At 42.3% G+C, this 22,351-nt stretch overlaps 1 protein-coding gene across 1 annotated transcript in view; it reads left to right on the forward strand.

The window, feature by feature from the left end:
- The first annotated feature begins 1,724 nt into the window (after positions 1-1,724).
- The window catches only part of LOC139470417 (uncharacterized), a 34,751-nt gene continuing 14,124 nt past the window's right edge, over positions 1,725-22,351 (forward strand). The window contains exons 1-5 of the mRNA XM_071252826.1: positions 1,725-1,777; positions 3,386-3,603; positions 7,778-7,903; positions 10,464-10,593; positions 12,069-12,200. Coding sequence (XP_071108927.1) covers positions 3,397-3,603; positions 7,778-7,903; positions 10,464-10,593; positions 12,069-12,200 — 595 coding nt within the window. The 5' untranslated portion in view covers positions 1,725-1,777; positions 3,386-3,396. The remainder of the gene's footprint in view (positions 1,778-3,385; positions 3,604-7,777; positions 7,904-10,463; positions 10,594-12,068; positions 12,201-22,351) is intronic.

The following is a 22,351-nucleotide window of genomic DNA, read 5'->3' on the forward strand; positions in this document are numbered from 1 at the left end:
ATCATTTGAAAGGGGTAATAATGTAGGGCTTTGAGCATGCTCATGGTGTGAACGCATGATTGATATGGACATAGTTATATTATTACAGGTAATCTGTAATTCTGAGTTTCGATGAAGATAGTTTATAGCTTATCAGTTGTCGTTTTAAGAACGTAAAAAAACGTAAAAAATATCAACCCGGCAGATATCACTACTAAAGTGAAGGTGTTCTGATGACGTACTGTTATCAATTTGTGACGTCATGAACAAGAGATGACAGGATATACCCTGTTATCCTGAACAATTGAACGTCACGCGTGTAACAGCCCATTCAGCATTGCGAATCGTCAAAACTGACACGTGCAAATACCGTATAGGAGAGTTATGACGCTTCTGTATAACAACATGTCGTAAAAGGCGACTAACGGGATCGGGTGGTCAGGCTCGCTGACTTGGTTGAAGCATGTCATCGATCCCAATTGCATGGATTGATGCTCATGATATCAATCACTGGATTGTCTGGTCCAGACTCGATTATTTACAGACCGCCGTCATATAGCTGGAATATTGCTGAGTGCGGCGTTAAACAACTAACAAACAAATGTAACAACAAGATAATATACCCGTAGGGGTAGGTAAAATAGTGGTATCAATTAACAACACAAATCAGCCATCCGCACATGTAACCAGCCGAGCCCTTGGTCAGACTGGATTAAGTCTATTTAAAAAACCTAACTTCCGAGGAATATTTTATATCCTGGTCAGTGGCGTGTTCCGAAGGAGAGACCACGGGTAGCACTGTCGTCTGTGGCGCCGCTGTTCATGTTGCAAGCCAAAACGCAATATAGTGAGTGTTTTATTCCATTTACTACTTAATGCAACGAATGGCTTTTATTGGCGAGTTTGTATGAGATCTTATATACTTAATACAACGTGTTTGTATCGTTTTCTGTCGTGTAGTTGTCCGATTTTCGATCACGAACGCTGATACTACTTAATTTCGTTTACCCGACATAATCAAGGCCGTAGTTAACTTTTTTTTGACAGGGGGGGGGGGGGGGGGGGGGGGGTGAATTTTCCCTTTTTTCACCCCGCCGACAACCTGAAAGCATTTTGCAACAAAATATATTTTCTATACTCAGACCCACTGTAGTTGACATATATATTAATCAGGACAGTCAAACTTAAGTTTGTTATTTCTGAAATTGATAGGAGGTATAGATGCACAACAGTATTCAGCAGGTTAGCAGGCTCTCCTCCCACAGTTTGTTTGTTTGTTTGTTTGTTGTATAACGCCGCACTCAGCTATATTCCAGCTATAAAATGACGGCGGTCTTTAAATAATCGAGTCTGGACCAGACAATCCAGTGAATGGCATCATGAGCATCGATCCACGCAATTGGGATACGATGACATGCATCAACCAAGTCAGCGAGCCTGACCACCCGATCCCGTTAGTCGCCTTTTACGACAAGCATGGGTTGCTGAAGACTTATTCTACCCCAGATCTTCACGGGTCCCATTTTTAAAAATTTTACCGGCCGGCCTGTAATGCAGGAATAAGGTAAAACAATTAATTGCGTCTGCCCCACCCATCGAAGGGTATTTACCTGAAGACAATCCGTAAAGCAAATAAAAAAAGAGTGCCCTGAGATAATTTCTAAAATTGTTACTTGTTTGCAGTGACGCAAAGAGGTCAAAATCTATCCACTCACAAGCCTCTTACTTTCATTTTTGAGCTCGACGCCATTTTGAAGACATTCGTGTTGACATATAGATCTCTGCTGTGTTTTTATAGGTAAAGGGGTTCGTTCTTATACATGTATGTGTTGTTCACGTCGATTCGACAGTATCGATCAACACTTGATACAAAGGAATAACGCTTTACCTTACGAATGATCAGGTTCAGTCACCTACAAACATCTATCGCGTTGACAGATATAAATAGATCCGACGAAATTCGGAAGTATTCATTTAAGTTGATCTGCGGGAAAACGGTAGATGTTTTGGTAGAAAACTATGGAGTTATTCTTATTCTAAGTACACCCTGTAGTAATCAAGGTTCTTATAGGGGTAGATCTATGTGTTTTGATGCAGAGTGAAATTTAAAGTATAGAGAGTATGCACGGGCCAAATTGGCAGTGCTTGCCGATTTGTAGACTAACATATAGTCTCTGAAATGAACATATCATACAGAAAATAAAAATCTAATAAAAAGGGAGCCCAGTGATTCTCTTCATTTTCAGATACTGCAGTAATCTAGACTTGCCAAACATTATAGACTTGCATGGGCTGTAGTTGATATAAATGTATCAGGGTCTGTAAGACAGACTAGCCGATTTGATTCAAGTCGTTTTACCCACGTGTTTATACACTGACATATGTTATTATATATGTTTATCAATCTGACAGTGATGATTATCTTGTTTGTCTGTTGTAAACCTCACAGCGTCCAAGCCATGTGATCCCATTAGTCGCATCTTAAAATTACGACAAGCGTTGGTTGCTGAGCTCGGATCTTCACGGGCGATTGTCAGAATCATATATACTGTCATTTTGATACTTGTCACTAATTAGTCTACAATGTCTAGAAGTTGACCGAAAATCGATGTTATGACGTGGAGTATAGTTCGACTATAACCAATTAGTTATCAATGGGTCCACCAGGTTAAACAATTCGATGGAACGTTGATTGTACGGGTGCTTCATTTGTCAATTTACGTGAGGTTAAAAAGAACCAGCTCAAATCCTGATGTGTGTTTGGTTTATGATGAATTGAAATAATTGAAGACAGAATTCTAGATGGCAAATCAATCTTACAACCTCAAAGATTTGCATGTTATAAACATGAATTTCATAATTTATAATAGGGGATGGGTTTAGTGGTGGGTGTTGATGTGTTTGATGGGAGGGATTAATGAGGGTCCCAAAAAAATGACACAGCAAAAGAAAGGAAATTTATATTACATCTTGGTGGGGGAGGTGGGGGGCATGTTTCAATTTTTTCAAACTGTTTTTAAAAATTTGAACTTAATTTAGATTATTACATAAAATTTGGGTGGTGTTTGGGGTGGTGGGGGTGGTGGCGGAGTCAGCCAACAGTGATACAGTCCTCTAATACCAATCTCACGACCATAAATTCAATTCAGAAAAAAAAGAATATGTTCTGTTTGTTCAAAGCCACATTGATTCATTGCAGTCATGACAACAACAGCCTTGTTCACAGGTGTATTGTCCCTCGACATCACTCACAATCAACCAGGTCATCAAGCCTGAAACCTTGTCTGATCAGGACAGGTTGCTGGGACAAATTCAAACCCAGAATCCCCACAATTGAAAGGTGTAAAGAGGGCATCCATCACCTGATATTCTAAATATGTAATGATAACAAGCCTTTATTTCTCAGGTGACTCAAAGATGCCTCATGTTCCTGCTACGGAGGAGAGTGATGACTTCCATCCAATGGAAGGACGCCTGCTTCCCCCAGACCCAGATCCCCAGACTCCTCCAATCACTGTACAGCATGGCAACTTCCAGACTTTACAGCTCAGTCTCTGTGACGCAGCACTGAGTCGTCATGACCAGAGTCTCCATCACTGTCGATGGCGTGGAGTCATATTGGAGGTAGGTGCCCTGGACAGAGTAGGCCAGAATAATAAGGTGCCTCACCACCCAAAACCTCATGGTTTTGTTGGCCCCAAGTCAGTGTCCAAAATAGACATTGTCCCATTGGGCCTAGCCTGACAGATTTGTTCTCGAGCTAATAGTTATAAATTTCATCAGTCCCTTACGGCCTGAAGTTTATTAAGTAATTTTAATAAAGCATTATTTAAGTAGTGAGATAAACATAACTTTCATGTGTATACACAGAGGGATTAGACATTTCAAATGGTGTATGAAATATAGTCACAAAGATGTTTACAAGCTGATAATTTCCTGATAAATACCTCTTTGTAACAGTTCTCTTGTGATTACAATTCCATGGTAAATTAAGAACTCCTCATGACAAAGAACAATAGAACACTACCTTGGGCGGATAACGCGTCTGACTACGGATCAGAAGATTCCAGGTTCAAACCCTGGCATGCTTGGAAAATCTTTTTAGCAATTTTTGAAAAAAAAAAAAATCCAATGCTGATAAGACATTGAAGGACGTGTGTACAACTGGCAGGGAAACTCTAATCATCAGCAGACAGAATCCATCTTTGCATCAACACAAACTGAAGTGATCTGACAAAAATATCCCTGGAATATCCTCCCATCAGAGTCCTCCAACACTTCCCCAAACATAAAAGCCAGTTACCTACAAGTCTTGTAAGTAATGGTTCTGGGTTTTCGTATCTCTTATATATTTTTGGTTTGAGTTCGACTTTATACTGCGTGTATGTTATTGGTTCATCACAGGAGGTGGACCAATCACAGTAGAGGTTACATTTGATGAATTCCTACCCAAATGGTCAGAGCTACAGATAAGCTGCGTATTTGCGTAAAATACCCACCAAAAATATTCAAAACCCAATTACGTTCAATTAACATGCGTACAGAAATGAAATGTATTAAAGGAAAACACACATGTATAAAAACAGCACATGTAAATCCCCATTGAAGCTTTTTCAGCATGCATACTGTGAGGAAATCTGAGAAAAATGCTAATTTGTCTGTTATCTCGTACAACGTGTAAGTGCAATAAGGGGTTGCAATGTTCAAGATGGTCCAGTAACTGGTAGCTTGTTGGGAGTAAACATCACCGCTGACATAAAATGTTGTTTGGGTTTCTTATCTTTGAGATGTACAATGACATGGCACTATTTGATGTATTTGCTGAGTAAGAGGTGACCAGTCAGTTACAGGAGAGGTCCACTTTTATGGATAGGTAACAATCTGAACCGATCACACATACTGTGATAGTTGACAATCGGAACCGGTCACACATACTGTGATAGGTGACAGTCTGGACCGGTCACACATACTGTGATAGGTGACAATCGGAACCGGTCACACATACTGTGATAGGTGACAATCGGAACCGGTCACACATACTGTGATAGGTGACAATCGGAACCGGTCACACATACTGTGATAGGTGACAGTCTGGACCGGTATGCATACTGTGATGGTTAACAGTCTGAACTGGTCACACATACTGTGATAGGAAACAATCTGAACCGGTCACACATACTGTGATAGGTGACAGTCTGGACTGGTTACATGTACTGTGATAGGTGACAGTCTGGACTGGTTACATGTACTGTGATAGGTGACAGTCTGGACTGGTTACACATACTGTGATAGGTGACAGTCTGGACTGGTTACATGTACTGTGATAGGTGACAGTCTGGACCGGTCACACATACTGTGATAGGTGACAGTCTGAACCGGTCACACATACTGTGATAGGTGACAGTCTGAACCGGTCACAAATACTGTGATAGGTAACAGTCTGAACCGGTGACACATACTGTGATAGGTAACAGTCTGGACCGGTCACACATACTGTGATAGGTGACAGTCTGAACCGGTCACACATACTGTGATAGGTGACAGTCTGAACCGGTCACAAATACTGTGATAGGTAACAGTCTGAACCGGTGACACATACTGTGATAGGTAACAGTCTGGACCAGTCACACATACTGTGATAGGTAACTGTCTGAACCGGTCACGCATACTGTGATAGGTAACAGTCTGAACCGGTCACACATACTGTGATAGGTGACAGTCTGAACCGGTCACACATACTGTGATAGGTGACAGTCTGGACCAGTCACACATACTGTGATAGGTGACAGTCTGGACCAGTCATTCATGCTGTGATAGGTAACTGTCTGGACCGGTCACGCATACTGTGATAGGTAACAGTCTGAACCGGTCACACATACTGTGATAGGTGACAGTCTGGGCCGGTCACACATACTGTGATAGGTGACAGTCTGGACTGGTCACACATACTGTGATAGGTGACAGTCTGGACTGGTCACACATACTGTGATAGGTGACAGTCTGGGCCGGTCACACATACTGTGATAGGTGACAGTCTGGACCAGTCACACATACTGTGATAGGTAACAGTCTGAACCAGTCCATGTACTGTGATAGGTTACAGTCTGAACCGGTCCACATACTGTGATAGGTGACAGTCTGGACTGGTCACGCATACTGTGATAGGAAACAGTCTGAACCGGTCACAAATACTGTGATAGGTAACAGTCTGAACCGGTGACACATACTGTGATAGGTAACAGTCTGGACCAGTCACACATACTGTGATAGGTAACTGTCTGAACCGGTCACGCATACTGTGATAGGTAACAGTCTGAACCGGTCACACATACTGTGATAGGTGACAGTCTGGACCGGTCACACATACTGTGATAGGTGACAGTCTGGACCAGTCACACATACTGTGATAGGTAACAGTCTGAACCGGCCGACGTACTGTGATAGGTAACAGTCTGAACCGGTCACACATACTGTGATAGGTAACAGTCTGGACCAGTCACACATACTGTGATAGGTAACTGTCTGAACCGGTCACGTATACTGTGATAGGTAACAGTCTGGACCGGTCACACATACTGTGATAGGTAACAGTCTGAACCGGTCACGTATACTGTCATACGTAACAGTCTGGACCAGTCACACATACTGTGATAGGTGACAGTCTGGGCCGGTCACACATACTGTGATAGGTGACAGTCTGGACCAGTCACACATACTGTGATAGGTGACAGTATGGGCCGGTCACACATACTGTGATAGGTGACAGTCTGGACCAGTCACACATACTGTGATAGGTAACAGTCTGAACCGGTCCATGTACTGTGATAGGTTACAGTCTGAACCGGTCCACATACTGTGATAGGTGACAGTCTGGACTGGTCACGCATACTGTGATAGGAAACAGTCTGAACCGGTCCACGTACTGTGATAGGTAACAGTCTGAACCGGTCCACGTACTGTGATAGGTGACAGTCTGGACCGGTCACGCATACTGTGATAGGTATCAGTCTGGACCAGTCACACATACTGTGATAGGTATCAGTCTGGACCAGTCACACATACTGTGATAGGTATCAGTCTGGACCAGTCACACATACTGTGAAAGGTAACAGTCTGAACCGGTCCACGTACTGTGATAGGTAACAGTCTGAACCGGTCCACGTACTGTGATAGGTGACAGTCTGGACTGGTCACGCATACTGTGATAGGTATCAGTCTGGACCCTCATGTACTGGGAAAGGTACTGATCCTTGTTTTAAGTTGTAGTTCTGGATTGTGATATGGGGCAACAAATGAACATGGTTGATCATTGTATGGACATTTTGTTATAAGGCAGAAACGATTCACCGATACATCTTTGCTAAAATGTTGACCACGTGCAGTTTTGTGAACCATCAGTGATGTAAGTACAGTTTGTGAAGTGCTGCAATTTGATACAGAGCATGAATAGAATATCATTTTCTGTAGTGAAATTCTTCCTTTGTTACTATCTGTTACTATCTGGAACAGGTGGCTGTCGGATGGCCGAGTGGTTAAAGCATTAGATCGTCATGCCGAAGACCTGGGTTCAATTCCCAACATGGGTACAATGTGTGAAGCCCATTTCTGGTGTCCCCAAATTGTCATATTGCTGGGAAATTGCGTAAAACCATACTCACTCACTCACTCATGGAACAGGTTTTACTAGGACATTTTTCCACGATACATGTACAGTGGCAGTAGTTGTTCCACACCATACCCAACCTTGTGTCTTATGTCTCAAGTCTTATTGATTTTATTTTTTTAATTTTTTTTACAGAATCAAACTGTAATACCACCTGGAGTTGAAAACTTTGACTTGCCTTATCACGGTAGAGAAAGATTGGGCCGTCGAGATAAAGTGACGAGGAGAACATTGGACAACCACACCATCATCTCCAAACAGGTAGGTTGGTGTGTTATGCAACACCCTTTTCATGTTTGTGAAATCAGATCAATTTGGAAACATACTGAGAATGACATACTGAAAGGACCAGTTTTTCCCATAAGTCGGCCATTTCTGCATGTATCATTTTGAAATTTGATAATTATTTGGTTTGATAATTTTCATTATGAAATGATATATTTCTCTTTTAATGTGATATTTACAATTGAACCTTCAACTGTTAACCCTTTATGTGTACTGCTGTGTCAATATTGATTTCCAGTCAGGAATCAGGGATGCATTGATGAACAACACAAAATGACGCAGTTCTAGTGTTTCAAATAAAAAAGGTTATAAATGTGAACATTATTTAGGAATTAGTCTGTTTTTACTGGGAGGGGGGCCACGAAAACATGTTACATCAATAGGGAGGTGGGGTGGGGTATGTCGGGGCAGGGGATTGGAAAAACAATATATGATGCAGTCCTAGGACCAATCTCAATGTCTTGCATCGCCTGTCCTTTGTCGTAAATATCTTCGTCTTCAGGTAACCAATGACATGCTTACCATCAATGATGACACCCTGATTTTTTTCAAGAGGTCCAAATCTGATTATTAACGGCCATAGTGAACTAGTGAACCTATTTAGGGCAATGACACAGTACATGTGTAGTTTGTGGAGAAGCTCCACTTGTCAACATGTGTTCTGTTTTGGGTGATGTTTAGGAGATAAACATACTGTGATTTCACTGTGAAGCTAGATTACCTATTACTTTTTAAGTATCTATGTTTGTTTACATTTTAAACCGTTGACTATATATTCAGGTGAGCTACAGCACCATGGCACTAATTTGACAAACTATTTCTGAACTTGTTGGGTAGCCTTGTGGTTAAAGCGTTCACTCGTGGCGCCGAAGACCCGGGTTCGATTCCCGACATGGGTACAATGTGTGAAGCCCATTTCTGGTGTCCCCTGCTGTGATATTGCTGGAATATTACCAAAAGCGGCGTAAAACCATACTCACTCAATCACTCACTGAACTTGTTATTATTATGTTTAATATGCTGTCGTTTTTCTTCATAACATGTTTAATTTTTGCCATGATACAGTTTCAACCTTTGACCTTGAGCAAAATGTTCTATTGTGGTAACCATGGCAATCATGAAAATCATGTAAATGTTGCTCTCTACATAGGCAGTTATGCATGTGTAAATATGTTATTTTAGGATCATGATGTGAAAATGTTTGTTGTGTAGAAACGTCTGCTACCATAGATCGTTGAAGATTCTTGCAGTCTCATTAGCCAGTCACTGTCTTGTAGAAACCAATACTGGTAGAATGGCTGATCTGGGCTGAAAGTATGAAGGGATAATGTTTGATGTGACGTTTGTAATGTCCAAATTCAAATTTATAAGCGTGAGTGAGAGAGTTCAGTTAAATGCAGCTTTTAACAGTATTCCATTTATATGACAGTGCATTGGCTTGATGATGGAGGAAACACGGGTATTGTGCTGACAAACCAAGAAACATAATCAGGGCCAACCAGGATTCGAACTCATGCCCTCAAATGCAAATTGTGGCACCTTCGGCCTACGACAACTGGGCCACCCGTGCCTCCTCAAGTTACAAAGAGTGGGATGGTAGCCATAAAATAGATTATAATGTCACCCCCACATATTTCTTTGTAACGTGTCAGTTTGTTTGATTGATTGTTTGTTTTTTAATGCCTAATACAGCAGTATTCCAGCTTTATAATGCAATCTGTAAATAATCAAGTCTTGACCAGACAATCCAATGATTTACATCATGAGCATTGATCTATGTAATTAGGATACGATGTCATGCATTAACCAAGTCAGCTACCCTGACCACCCGATCCCATTAGTCACCTCTTACGGCAGGAATGGGTGGCTGACGACTTATTCCCTACCCTACCTGTTTTTATGTTATCTGCTTCATATTTCGTCAAAATCATCAGTACCTAACAATTATTTACCATTTGTAACAAAACTATTGTTTTAGTTATCTCGAATTCACCTGTAAGGCTTAAAAAAACAAAAAAGAATTGGTTCTCAGGCAATCGCTTTTAAAAATATAGTGCGGGCGGGTGGGCGTAATTTTTTTGTTTTGGTTTTTATTATTAAGTTCAAGCTAGCATGTAACCAAATTCTGTTTACAATAATTTTGATTTCTCTGTCAGGGTCGTGTGTTTGAAACGCGGAATATTTAAAGATTTTTTTTTTTTAAATTTAAATTTAAATACATGTAAAGACAAAACATGCGACAGACTTTATGATGATGCGGGCGGTGCCTGAGAACCAAGACTATTAGGTTTTTTAAGCCTAAAGTATGTTTGGTTACCTACAGAGCCATTTTATGGTGTCATTGGATTTTCTTGTCCATCACTTGATTGTGATGGGGATGAGCACTCGGGCAGGCTTAACCTGTTTAGACTCACCTGGTATCATCACTGAGTTTCACCAGTAGTCTGACTTTTGTGCCCAATGGAATCTGTTTCCGTGGATAACCAAGACTGGTTATTGTGGGAAGTTGAAGGTAGATATTAACCATGTGTTGCAGTATTCCCGGGCTGACTTCAAGAGAGCTGAAGTGGAACTGGCAATTACCAGTGGATGTGGCACTATGACTGAGATCATTGGTGTCATCTGGAACCACTGTACGGTCCAGATTTTGCAGAAATGTTTTAATGGTATGTTGATAAACACAATCTGTACAGTGAATATTATGCAGACATAGGTTTCTCATAATTAGTACGGATGGGTATGAGAGGTTTAAAGTGTATCACAATATTTTGCAATGCACAAGGACGTATTGTGATACATATAGCGATATATTTTATAATTCTAAATCTTTCATTCAGAAGCAATCTGATACATTAAGGTATGAATTGAAGTTCATAAATGGAAAAAAACAAGATCCTTACTCATTAAAAAAATACACAGCCATCCTGGGGCCCCAAATGTTTGCTCCTTGGCAGCAGAAGCTTTTGGCAAGTTTTTATATCATGATGAAAATCGCGATTTGTTATTACCGGATATATCAAATATGAAAGGTGATATCGTGATACGAATCGTGGAAAGCATGAACCTCAGTTTACTGATATACTGGTAATACCTCACACCCTTAAAAATTAGGAGTGAGTGAGTGAGTGAGTTGGGTTTAACGCTGCTTTTAACACTATTCCAGTTATATCACAGCGTGTCATCCTAATGTGGGAGGAAAGCCTGAGTGATGCAGGTCTCAGACGTTTATCACTTCGGTGAAACCCACAAATATGGTGCTGACAAACCTAGAAACATAATTGGGGTGAACCGGGATTCGAGCCAACAATCATAGGTTTCTGGTGTGCCCAAGGGACACAACTCTGCACAGCAAATCGCGTCGCCTTAGACGACTGGGCCACCTGTGCCCCTAATAATTAGGAGATAGACGTAGAAGAAATCCAATTCAGAGCCTTTGGATGCACTGATGCGGTTGTCAAATCACCTGTTTCAATGAGAGGTGGTAATTGTGATTTGAAACCTACAACTGATGATACAACATCAATTATTTCTCAAATTCAGGGACAAGTATCAGCCAAGAGAACCCCATCTCCTTGAGGCAAGTCCTGTAAAAGTCCCGTTTCCATCCTTGCCGAACTTGAATTTCGTGGCTCAGTCTCAGTGCCAGTAGTTGCGGCTACGAATTATGTCCCTTCTATGTGCCTCCTGTTGATTCAGATTCCACCTCTCATATCACTTGCATTTTCAAACAAAATGGCAGCCCAGTCAAAACAATTAGATAAATAAACAAGATCTTTATTATGATAAAATTGGTCTTACCTCACGAAGTGCATCAAATCATTTGATTAAAAACATGATTTATTTTTTAAAACATCTGTTAACGGTAATGCCCACTTGAGGGTACAAATGCTCTGCAAATCCTGCAATCAACTTGAAATCTGCTTGGCAATCACCATGTTGTTTCTGAACCGAGTGTCGATTTGGTTACGCGATTTTGATTGGACTATGCATAGACCCGTAAGTTGACCCAAATATTATTCCATACTTCCAGCCTAGTTCAGAAAGGGTGGCAACTAGACTTTTATAGTCAGTTGCCTCCCTTGCATCAGGAAGATGCGATAAACAGGGTTCCACGGTATAATTCATGATATTCTATTTACAGGAGTAACACTGACAGAGCTGCTAAAAACACGACAGCGACTGACAGACATAGAAGTGAAACTGTTAAACTACAGGCTGTTAGTTTTCTTGAAGAACCTACACAACAAGAATATTCTTCATCGAAATATCGACCGTATGTATAAAGCCGTTTATCTGTGCTCAAACACTAGAATGGGGTTCAGACATCTTTGATAGTTGCTGTCTAGGCTTTAATGCTCATGTTTATATTATTTTTTGTAGTTAATGTTTTTATTATGCTACAAAAACCTGATTACAGAAGGCAAACCAATACCACGGTGGTAAGGGATCCCAGTTTTATGGCATGTGACAGAAGGTGAAACCAATACCACGGTAGTCAGGGATCTCAGTTTTATAGCATGTGACAGAAGGTGAAACCAATACCACGGTGGTCAGGGATCCCAGTTTTATAGCATGTGACAGAAGGTGAAACCAATACCACGGTGGTCAGGGATCCCAGTTTAATAGCATGTGACAGAAGGTAAAACCAATACCACGGTGGTCAGGGATCCCAGTTTTATAGCATGTGACAGAAGGTGAAACCAATACCACGGTGGTAAGGGATCCCAGTTTTATAGCATGTGACAGAAGGTGAAACCAATACCACGGTGGTCAGGGATCCCAGTTTCATAGCATGTGACAGAAGGTGAAACCAATACCACGGTGGTCAGGGATCTCAGTTTTATAGCATGTGACAGAAGGTGAAACCAATACCACAGTAGTCAGGGATCTCAGTTTTATAGCATGTGACAGAAGGTGAAACCAATACCACGGTGGTCAGGGATCTCAGTTTTATAGCAAGTGACAGAAGGTGAAACCAATACCACGGTGGTCAGGGATCCCAGTTTTATAGCATGTGACAGAAGGTGAAACCAATACCACGGTGGTCAGGTATCTCAGTTTTATAGCATGTGACAGAAGGTGAAACCAATACCACGATAGTCAGGGATCTCAGTTTTATAGCATGTGACAGAAGGTGAAACCTATACCACCGTAGTCAGCGATCTCAGTTTTATAGCATGTGACAGAAGGTGAAACCAATACCACGGTAGTCAGGGATCCCAGTTTTATAGCATGTGACAGAAGGTGAAACCAATACCACGGTGGTCAGGAATCCCAGTTTAATAGCATGTGACAGAAGGTGAAACCAATACCACGATGGCCAAGTCATGTTTTAAGTATTTGTACATATAAGTTAGATATTTTAGATGTTTCATTTTAGCTTTAAACTTTACATACAGTACCCTACAAACAATCCTTTAGAGTTATACATGCCCTCAATACAATAAGCCTATCCCTGCACCCTGCATTTAACAATAGCCACCTTACTGGGTCAGGCCAGTGGTCTCGTGGCGGATGCAGTTATAAGCATGAACTAAAGGTCCCACATAATTCTTCCAGTCCCGTTTCTTGTCAGGCGATAGGGTGCCAAGCATGCCACAGAGGGTCCTATTAAATCTCTCACACATGCCATTGCCCATAGTGTGGTATGGAGTGGCCCTTGACTTCTTGATGTTCAGTAAGTCACATAATTCCTTCACGAGCTTGCCCTCAAAGTTTGCTCCTTGGTCGGTGTGGAGACGCTGTGGCATTCCATAGTGTTGAACAAAGTGGGTGTAGAAAGCCTCTGCAGTTGTCTTGGCTGTCTGGTTCCGTGTGGGAATGGCCATGGCATACCTGGTAAAGTGGTCTGTAATTACCAACACATTCTCGTAGCCTTGGGATGATTCCAGTGAAAGGAAGTCCATGCACACTAACTCCAGAGGTTGGCTGGTGTTGATGCTCACAAGAGGTGCTCTGGCATTGGTAGGAGACTTCCTTCTGTGGCATCTTCCACAAGCACGTACCCACGCTTCAGTATCTTTGGACATCCCTGGCCAGAAGAATCGGTCTCGCAGAAGTGATAGAGTGCGGTCTCTTCCAGGGTGTCCCACTTCGTCATGGCATCCTATCATGGCTCTTTCTACACAGGAGGCAGGGAGAACCAGCTGTAGTCTCTTTTCTTCTCCTATGGTGACCTGTCGATAAAGGACTCCATTCTTCAGGATGAGTCTGTCAAAAGCCTTGAACAGAGTTGCATCCGTCTTTGTTGATGGAATCATGTCTTTTTTTGGTTTGAGACCAGCTCGCACATTGGCTATCCATGGCCTGAGAGTCGGATCCTGATACTGTGTTTTCCTCCAGTCTCTGTCAGTCATGAGGCGGATGTCTTGTCCTTGGTCTAATTCGATATCTATGACCTCAGCTGATAGGCACAGGGTTTCTACAAAGGGTTGAGAATGGATTACATTACAAACAGCTTTGACAGATTCTATAGGAACCTGTGATCCTTCCTCTTCCTTTCTTGACAATCCTGGAAGCCTGGACAATCCATCTGCATCTGCATTACTCTGACCTGGGCGATACATAATGTCGAAGTTATAAGCTGCAAGTGCAGCTAACCAACGATGGCCAGTAGCATCGAGTTTGGCAGTGGTGAGCACGTAAGTCAGTGGGTTGTTGTCAGTAAATACAGTGAAGGTATTGCCGTACAAGTAATCCCAGAATTTCTCAGTCACTGCCCACTTGAGGGCCAAGAACTCCAACCGGTGTGCAGAGTAATTCCTCTCTGACTTACTCAACCCGCGACTTCCATAACAAATCACTTGCTTCTTCCCGTCGTCTGTCTTCTGGTATAGAACTGCGCCAAGTCCGTGAGTACTAGCATCTGTATGAAGTTCAAAACTCCTCGTGTAGTCTGGGTATCCTAGGACTGGTGGTGATGAAAGAACATCCTTCAATGTCTGAAAAGCTGACTCTTGTTCTGGACCCCAAGACCATGGCTTACAAACGTATGTCTTCTTCTTGGTCCTCTTGCATTCCTTGGGAGCTGGCATGAGGCTTGAGAGTGGTTGAGCAATTCTGGCAAAGTCCTTCACGAATTTACGATAATACCCAGCGAAGCCCAAGAACTGGCGAACTTGCTCTGGTGTTATAGGACGTGGCCAATCCTTGATACGTTGTACTTTATCTGGATCTGCTTCAACTCCTTTCGATGACACAACATGTCCAAGAAACTTTATCTTCTCCTTGAAGAAAGAACATTTGTCTGGTGTTAACTTCAGGCCACACTCTCTGATTCTCTCGAAAACTCGCTCAAGTCGATCCAAGTGTTCTTCATATGTGTCCGAGAAGATAATGATGTCATCTATGTAGATTAGGCAGATCTTGAGATGAAGCCCATCAAAACACTCGTTCATTAATCTCTGGTACGTTGCTGGACTGTTACACAAACCAAAGGGCATCCTGGTGTACTCGTAAAATCCGAGTGGTCCTACTGTAAAAGCTGTTCTCTCTTTATGTTCTTCAGCTAACTCCACTTGGTGATACCCACTCTTCATATCCGAAGTCGTGAAGAATTTGGATCCAACCAGAGCATCAAACATCTCTTCCACTCTTGGCAAAGAATAGCTGTCCTTGATAGTCCTGTTGTTGAGCTGGCGGAAGTCCACACACATTCTAAGTTTGCCATTCTTCTTCCTTGCGAGCACAACATTAGATGACCATGGTGAATAGGATTTACGAATGATCCCACTCAGTAAAAGTTGTTGAAGATGGTCTCTCACTTCCTGATACATCGGTGGTGGGATCCGTCTGTGTCGCTGTTTGAAGGCATGCTCATCAGTCAGCTTAATCCTATGCACCACCATGTCAGTATAACCAACATCTGTATCCCCAGTTGAGAAGATGTCCAAGTGCTGTCTGATAACATCTTTGCCTCTGGCCAGTTCATCAGGAGTCACAGCAGCTTCTTCAAAGTCCATCTTCTCAATCAATGGTCCATCACTAGTGGTAGATGTCTGGGGTATGTCTTCAACGGTGACTGGCTGTACTTCATAAAGTATTGCATTGGGTGGTATAGAAACGGTCCTGGTGGTGACATTACTGATGTAAACATCAACTCCCATCTTCTGTTTACTGTTGTAGGAGACAAGACTTGGGGCAATGTCAAGGTCATCTGGTATTGTGGAAGTCTTCGTTGCCTGCAGTACAGCACAAGTCGAGTGGTACTCAAGAGGTTTATCAAGATATCCATGAATCTTTACTTCACTATTCGGTGGGATGATAAATCTCTTGAACTCTACGCTCTTCACTAAAGCTAACCTATGGTGGCGCTTGACTAGCTCCTTCTCCCTAAGTACGAGACATCTGAAGGCAAGGTACCATGGGGTAAAGAGATTAGCACACTGTAAAAATCTGTTCCCATGATGCTCCTTACAATTAACCATAAGCGCATTCAAAATGTTTGTGCCCATAAGAATAGGTACAGTCTCATTGTAGTCACTGTCAGGGACAACAAGAAATAATCCTTGCTGGTCAGCTGGTGACATACCAGTTACCTGAAGCGGTGTCTCTGCATATCCAAGATATGGTAATGGCTTACCATCAGCACACTCTACATGCAGGATACCTTCAAGTGGCTGTATAGGGAGGTGGGACAGGTGATCTCGATGGAAGGACTCGCTCATGGTTGAAACTGTAGCTCCGGTATCCAGTAGGGCTTTAGTGTTCACTCCATGAACGGCAACTTCCACTTCTGATGCAGTACCCACAAGGCCAGTTATATCATCATCTTTTGGACCCTGTACACTGAAATCCATAACATGTCCCACCTTATGGATTCTCCTCAGTTTAACGGATTCCAACTGTGGTCCATCCTAACTGTACACTTGTAGCTGACGTGTCCAGGTTGTCCACAGCGGTAGCAGATGGGGGTAGGCTGTCCATATGCATCAGTTGTCCATCCCTGCCTTGGCCGAACTGTCCCTGGGTGAAAGGCTTGCTGTCCCCGTGCATTGTTGTTCTGAGCCTGAATAGAAGCAGGGGATGAAAACCGAACTGGAGGACCCTGAGGGTGCCGTGGCATCTCTTGGACTCCCTGAAATGGTGGATACCAGGCACCTGCAAAATCAATGGAGGGTCGTGTCTTTGCTTGAGAGGTATTGTCGCACTTCTTCTTGAGATCAGCTACTTCACCTGAAAGTTTTCTGATCATCCCCTTGATCTCTGCCAATTCCTTGTTCTCCTTGGAGACAGCCGCCATACCAGGAATAGGATTCTTCTTAGTAACAGTAGAATTGGGAGTAAAAGACAGGGGCCCTTCACGTGTCTTTAATTCCTGTTCTATTCTTCTGAGGCTGATTAGAAGATCGCTGAAGGTGAGGCTCTGATCGTACTTGTGGCCGGAAATGTCCTTTAAGTCAGGCAGAAGTCCTGTCCATAGCATGGATTTAAGCATTCGGTCTTGCTTGTGAGCTTCCACTTCTCCGGCATCTATGGCCTGTCCCAAGAGATCCTCTAGACACACAGCCCAGGTAGCTACTGACTCAGTCTTGGTCTGTTTGGCGGAATAGAACTTGGCTAAAAGTGTCTCCGTTGCATCCACATCGCCAAAGACGCTGTCCATTTTGGCTAAAATAGAGCTTCCATCAACGTGTGGGCCTAACCTAAGTAACACTCTGGCAGCAGGTCCCTTCAGTGATCTCCTGATGGCTTGCTTGATGTTGTCCTCCGAGTGTAACTTATCCTGATATAGACACTTCACTTCATATCGCCAAATGTCATAACTGGCATCCTTGTTACCTTCCCCAGAAAAAAATGGTAGGCGAGGTACCTCTGCCACCTTTAGAACCGTCTCTGTACCAGTGAGAACTCCAGGGGTCTCATGAGTGCCTGTGTCAAATGGTAATTCTGAATGCTTAGATTCGGTCTTTACCTGTGAAGTACCAGAACACTCACGCATCCAGGCCATAAAGTCCTCTGGGGAACCCAACTTGGGGCGCATCTTGAGTGTATTGAGAGTAGACACAAGCTGGTCTATCTCCTCTTCAGTCATACCATCTGGCTCCATAATGAATAAGTAAACAAACTAGTAGATAGAAAATGAAAAATGGTAACACTTCTCACCAAAAGTACTATCTGATGATGACTCAGCAAAGTCAAACACAAAATTGTGCCCTAAGTAATATACATGTTGGCGGAAGAATAAGCAGTAAACTTGTTTAGGAAGACATACTTGTTGTCGACTGGTAAAAAGCACAAAAATTGAGTAGTAACACAACTAAGAAGGAACACAAAAACAGCTAGAGTATATACTGCAGGTGTGTATACTATCTACTTGAGTCAGGTATGTTGTATACTTCAGGCGAGTATACAAGTATAATATATACTTCAGGTAAATATACTGGGTACACAACACAGTGTATACATTGATATTTGCAATAGGATACTGGGGAATTTATGTATGATCAATTATGTGTAGGCTAAGTGCTCAGGTTAGTACAAATTTCATGCTTAACTTATGCAGGTGCAACGCAAGCGCAAATGATAGCTGAAACAGGAGAACACTGAAGAAATCCAACTGCAATAAAGACAAACTACTTAAACCAATTAACCGAAGAAAGGATCAACACACTAAAACCTAGTCGAACGAGATATCAACCCCTTTAAACTAAATGCTAAGTACTAACAACTAAATACTAACATCTATATATATGATAATAAAGCATTAGACTATGCACCTTAACACGTAATTGAAATTATCTACTGGACGTAAATCCTACATTACTAAAATTTATTTAATAGTAAGTAATTATATACTTTATTGATTCCCTGTTTATTAATAAACACAAACTCACACCATGCAAACTCAATCACATGATATCAATCATTCAAAATCAAATGAAGTGACAAAAAAAAACCCACTTCAAGATGAACGCTTGGTTACATAATAATAAACCGCGACAATAGCGAGTCGTGGCAGTACTGCGACAATATAAGGCTAAACAGTCGCGACAAAATCTGGAAATCCAAAGGCCTGCAACAATATTATCGCAACATCAGCGCGACAACAAATCATGGCAACGGCGCGAAATGAAAACAGGTCAAATATGTATTTATGGCAATGATCTAGTTATCAAAATAGTTATCAAAATATAAATTACATGAACATATAAAGCCTATAAATCACACGAATGTCTGTAGCACAAAGACTCTGGCACAAAGTCACTTGGGCTAATGCATGGTAGTCCCACTTGTAGTCTTGCAGATCAGAGTCACTGAATGGTACAAGCACCAATATACTCCCACTTACATTATAGTCAGTGGCACTAGCACCGAATACAGTGAGATGTCACAAAAATCATATAGTCACTGGCTCACATATCACCACATGACATGGTGTCTCTCACGGTGTCTGTCCCGAGGGCACGGGTGTCACTCTCTGGTTGTCAATCCTCACTGGGGGCTCCAAAATGTAGTAGCGGTTATGGGGTGGATGTTGGTGGGGCACACACAACACGACGCTACTCGTCAGTTCACATGACAACCATCTTTATTCCGAGAGTAGATAATAATCATATTAAACCCACTGTGTGGCAATGAGCTTATCTCAGTGGTTCGCAGTCACGTTCAAGGTTGTTTACGGTCACATCATTCTGGATAATGAAATCCTCAATACACAAACATCGAGTTCCCTGAATGTACAATGTTCCACATCCACAATCAGCAAGGGGCTGATATGAAGGAAAACGATCCAATACAAATCCAAGTGACCTCCTTGAATAAATGTGTACAACTGCCAACAGGATATGCCGGACAGAAACCTTTAAATCTACATACACAATAGATAGTAAGCTGACCACAGAAACTAAAGCAGACAGACAAAAGAAACTTGTGCAGTGTGCATACGCATGGGTCAGAACCTGGCCTGACCCAGTAAGGTGGCTATTGTTAAATGCAGGGTGCAGGGATAGGCTTATTGTATTGAGGGCTTGTATAACTCTAAAGGTTTGTTTGTAGGGTACTGTATGTAAAGTTTAAAGCTAAAATGAAACATCTAAAATATCTAACTTATATGTACAAATACTTAAAACGAGACCACTGGCCAGACACCCTTCTTCCTTATGTTTGGACGTGAACCCAGATTACCAATCGACCTTGCTTTTGGACTGGAGCTCAACAGTACACCAAGGCCCTCAGGGAACGACTCTGGAGTGCTTATGAGCAGGCAGCCAAGTCCACACAAGATGCTCAAGGTCGACAGAAGGCAGGTTATGACCTGAAGGTTAGAGGCGGAACCATAGAGGTCGGAGACAGAGTGCTGGTCAAAGCTTTGGCTTTCGATGGACGACATAAACTAGCGGACCGATGGGAAGAGGATGTTCATGTAGTTCTGGAACAGCCAAATTTAGACATTCCTGTGTTTGTGGTCCTGAAGGAATTTGGTGAAGGACGGAAGAGGACCTTGCACCGGAACCATCTCCTGCCCATTGGGGCCATTTCACAGTCAAAGGATGCCAAGGTCAAGCAGAGGCCAACTCCAGCTCCTAGACGAAGAACATCAACTGTGTTATCCCCAGCATACACTCAAGACGCGACATCAGAGATGTCTACTGGAAATGATGAAGATATCATGGAGATAGGAACATTTACAGTGCCTGTTCAGACGTCCCAAGATACAGCAGACGTTCATGGCTCCACAGTGATGAACGCAGAATCTGCAGAGAGGGATGAGGAATCTACCCAAGCAAAGACTGGTAACGACCAAGAACTTCTTGAGGTAGAGGGATCTTCTGGTGGCGACGGTCACTCGTCAGTGTTGTCAGAGGAACAGCAGGACACAGAAGAGACCTGTGAAGAAGAAATACAGGAAATTGATGAGGACGAAACTGAACAGGAGGAACCTGGGGCTCAGACCGCTTCAGGGATAGATGACAAAACATCTGCTGCTGCAACTGCATCGATATTTCCAACTGCATCTGCACCTAGACGTTCAGGAAGAGACTCAAAGAAGCCTTCTTGGATGACATCAGGGGAGTACTTGATGAGTCACAGAGTGACAGGTTCAGAGGCTACTATGGACAGAAGATCTAGAGCAATCCAGGAACTTGCAGCTAGTGGTGTTTTAAAGCATATTAGTGAGAGTTTATCCCAGGCTTTTATTTCTATTCTGGATGGAACTTCCAAATGACGAGGACGTCATTTCTGGGGGAGGGGAAGTATGTGGCCAAGTCATGTTTTAAGTATTTGTACATATAAGTTAGATATTTTAGATGTTTCATTTTAGCTTTAAACTTTACATACAGTACCCTACAAACAAACCTTTAGAGTTATACAAGCCCTCAATACAATAAGCCTATCCCTGCACCCTGCATTTAACAATAGCCACCTTACTGGGTCAGGCCAGGTTCTGACCCATGCGTATGCACACTGCACAAGTTTCTTTTGTCTGTCTGCTTTAGTTTCTGTGGTCAGCTTACTATCTATTGTGTATGTAGATTTAAAGGTTTCTGTCCGGCATATCCTGTTGGCAGTTGTACACATTTATTCAAGGAGGTCACTTGGATTTGTATTGGATCGTTTTCCTTCATATCAGCCCCTTGCTGATTGTGGATGTGGAACATTGTACATTCAGGGAACTCGATGTTTGTGTATTGAGGATTTCATTATCCAGAATGATGTGACCGTAAACAACCTTGAACGTGACTGCGAACCACTGAGATAAGCTCATTGCCACACAGTGGGTTTAATATGATTATTATCTACTCTCGGAATAAAGATGGTTGTCATGTGAACTGACGAGTAGCGTCGTGTTGTGTGTGCCCCACCAACATCCACCCCATAACCGCTACTACAAAACCAATACCACGATGGTCAGGGATCCCAGTTTTATAGCATGTGACAGAAGGTGAAACCAATACCACGGTAGTCAGGGATCTCAGTTTTATAGCATGTGACAGAAGGTGAAACCAATACCACGATGGTCAGGGATCCCAGTTTTATAGCATGTGACAGAAGGTGAAACCAATACCACGGTGGTCAGGGATCTCAGTTTTATAGCATGTGACAGAATTGCTGTAATTAATACATAAATGAATATGGATGTACATGATAGTTCAAGAAATCTGACATATATAGACTTTACATTTGTTGTTTTTAGTACTAAATTTCATTCAGGAGAAGAATTATGTTTGACAAAATTTTAAACGAAAAATTCACATGAATTGTTTGATAGGCATTACTTAGAAGTTGATGGATGACAAAGTAGACACAATTTATGAGGTGAGGTGAAATGGGGTTTAACGTTGTGTCCAAGATTATTACACTTACATAATGACGTGCATGCAGGTGTGTGTGTGTGTGTGTGTGTGTGTGTGTGTGTGGCTGCTTGTACTAGTCCAGTCTGATGTCGATTTATAGTGCTAGCACACTGAGACATGAATACCC

This window comes from Haliotis cracherodii, unplaced genomic scaffold (assembly GCF_022045235.1).
Source record: "Haliotis cracherodii isolate W230 unplaced genomic scaffold, xgHalCrac1.p SCAF_20, whole genome shotgun sequence".
Taxonomy (NCBI): Eukaryota; Metazoa; Mollusca; class Gastropoda; order Lepetellida; family Haliotidae; genus Haliotis; species Haliotis cracherodii.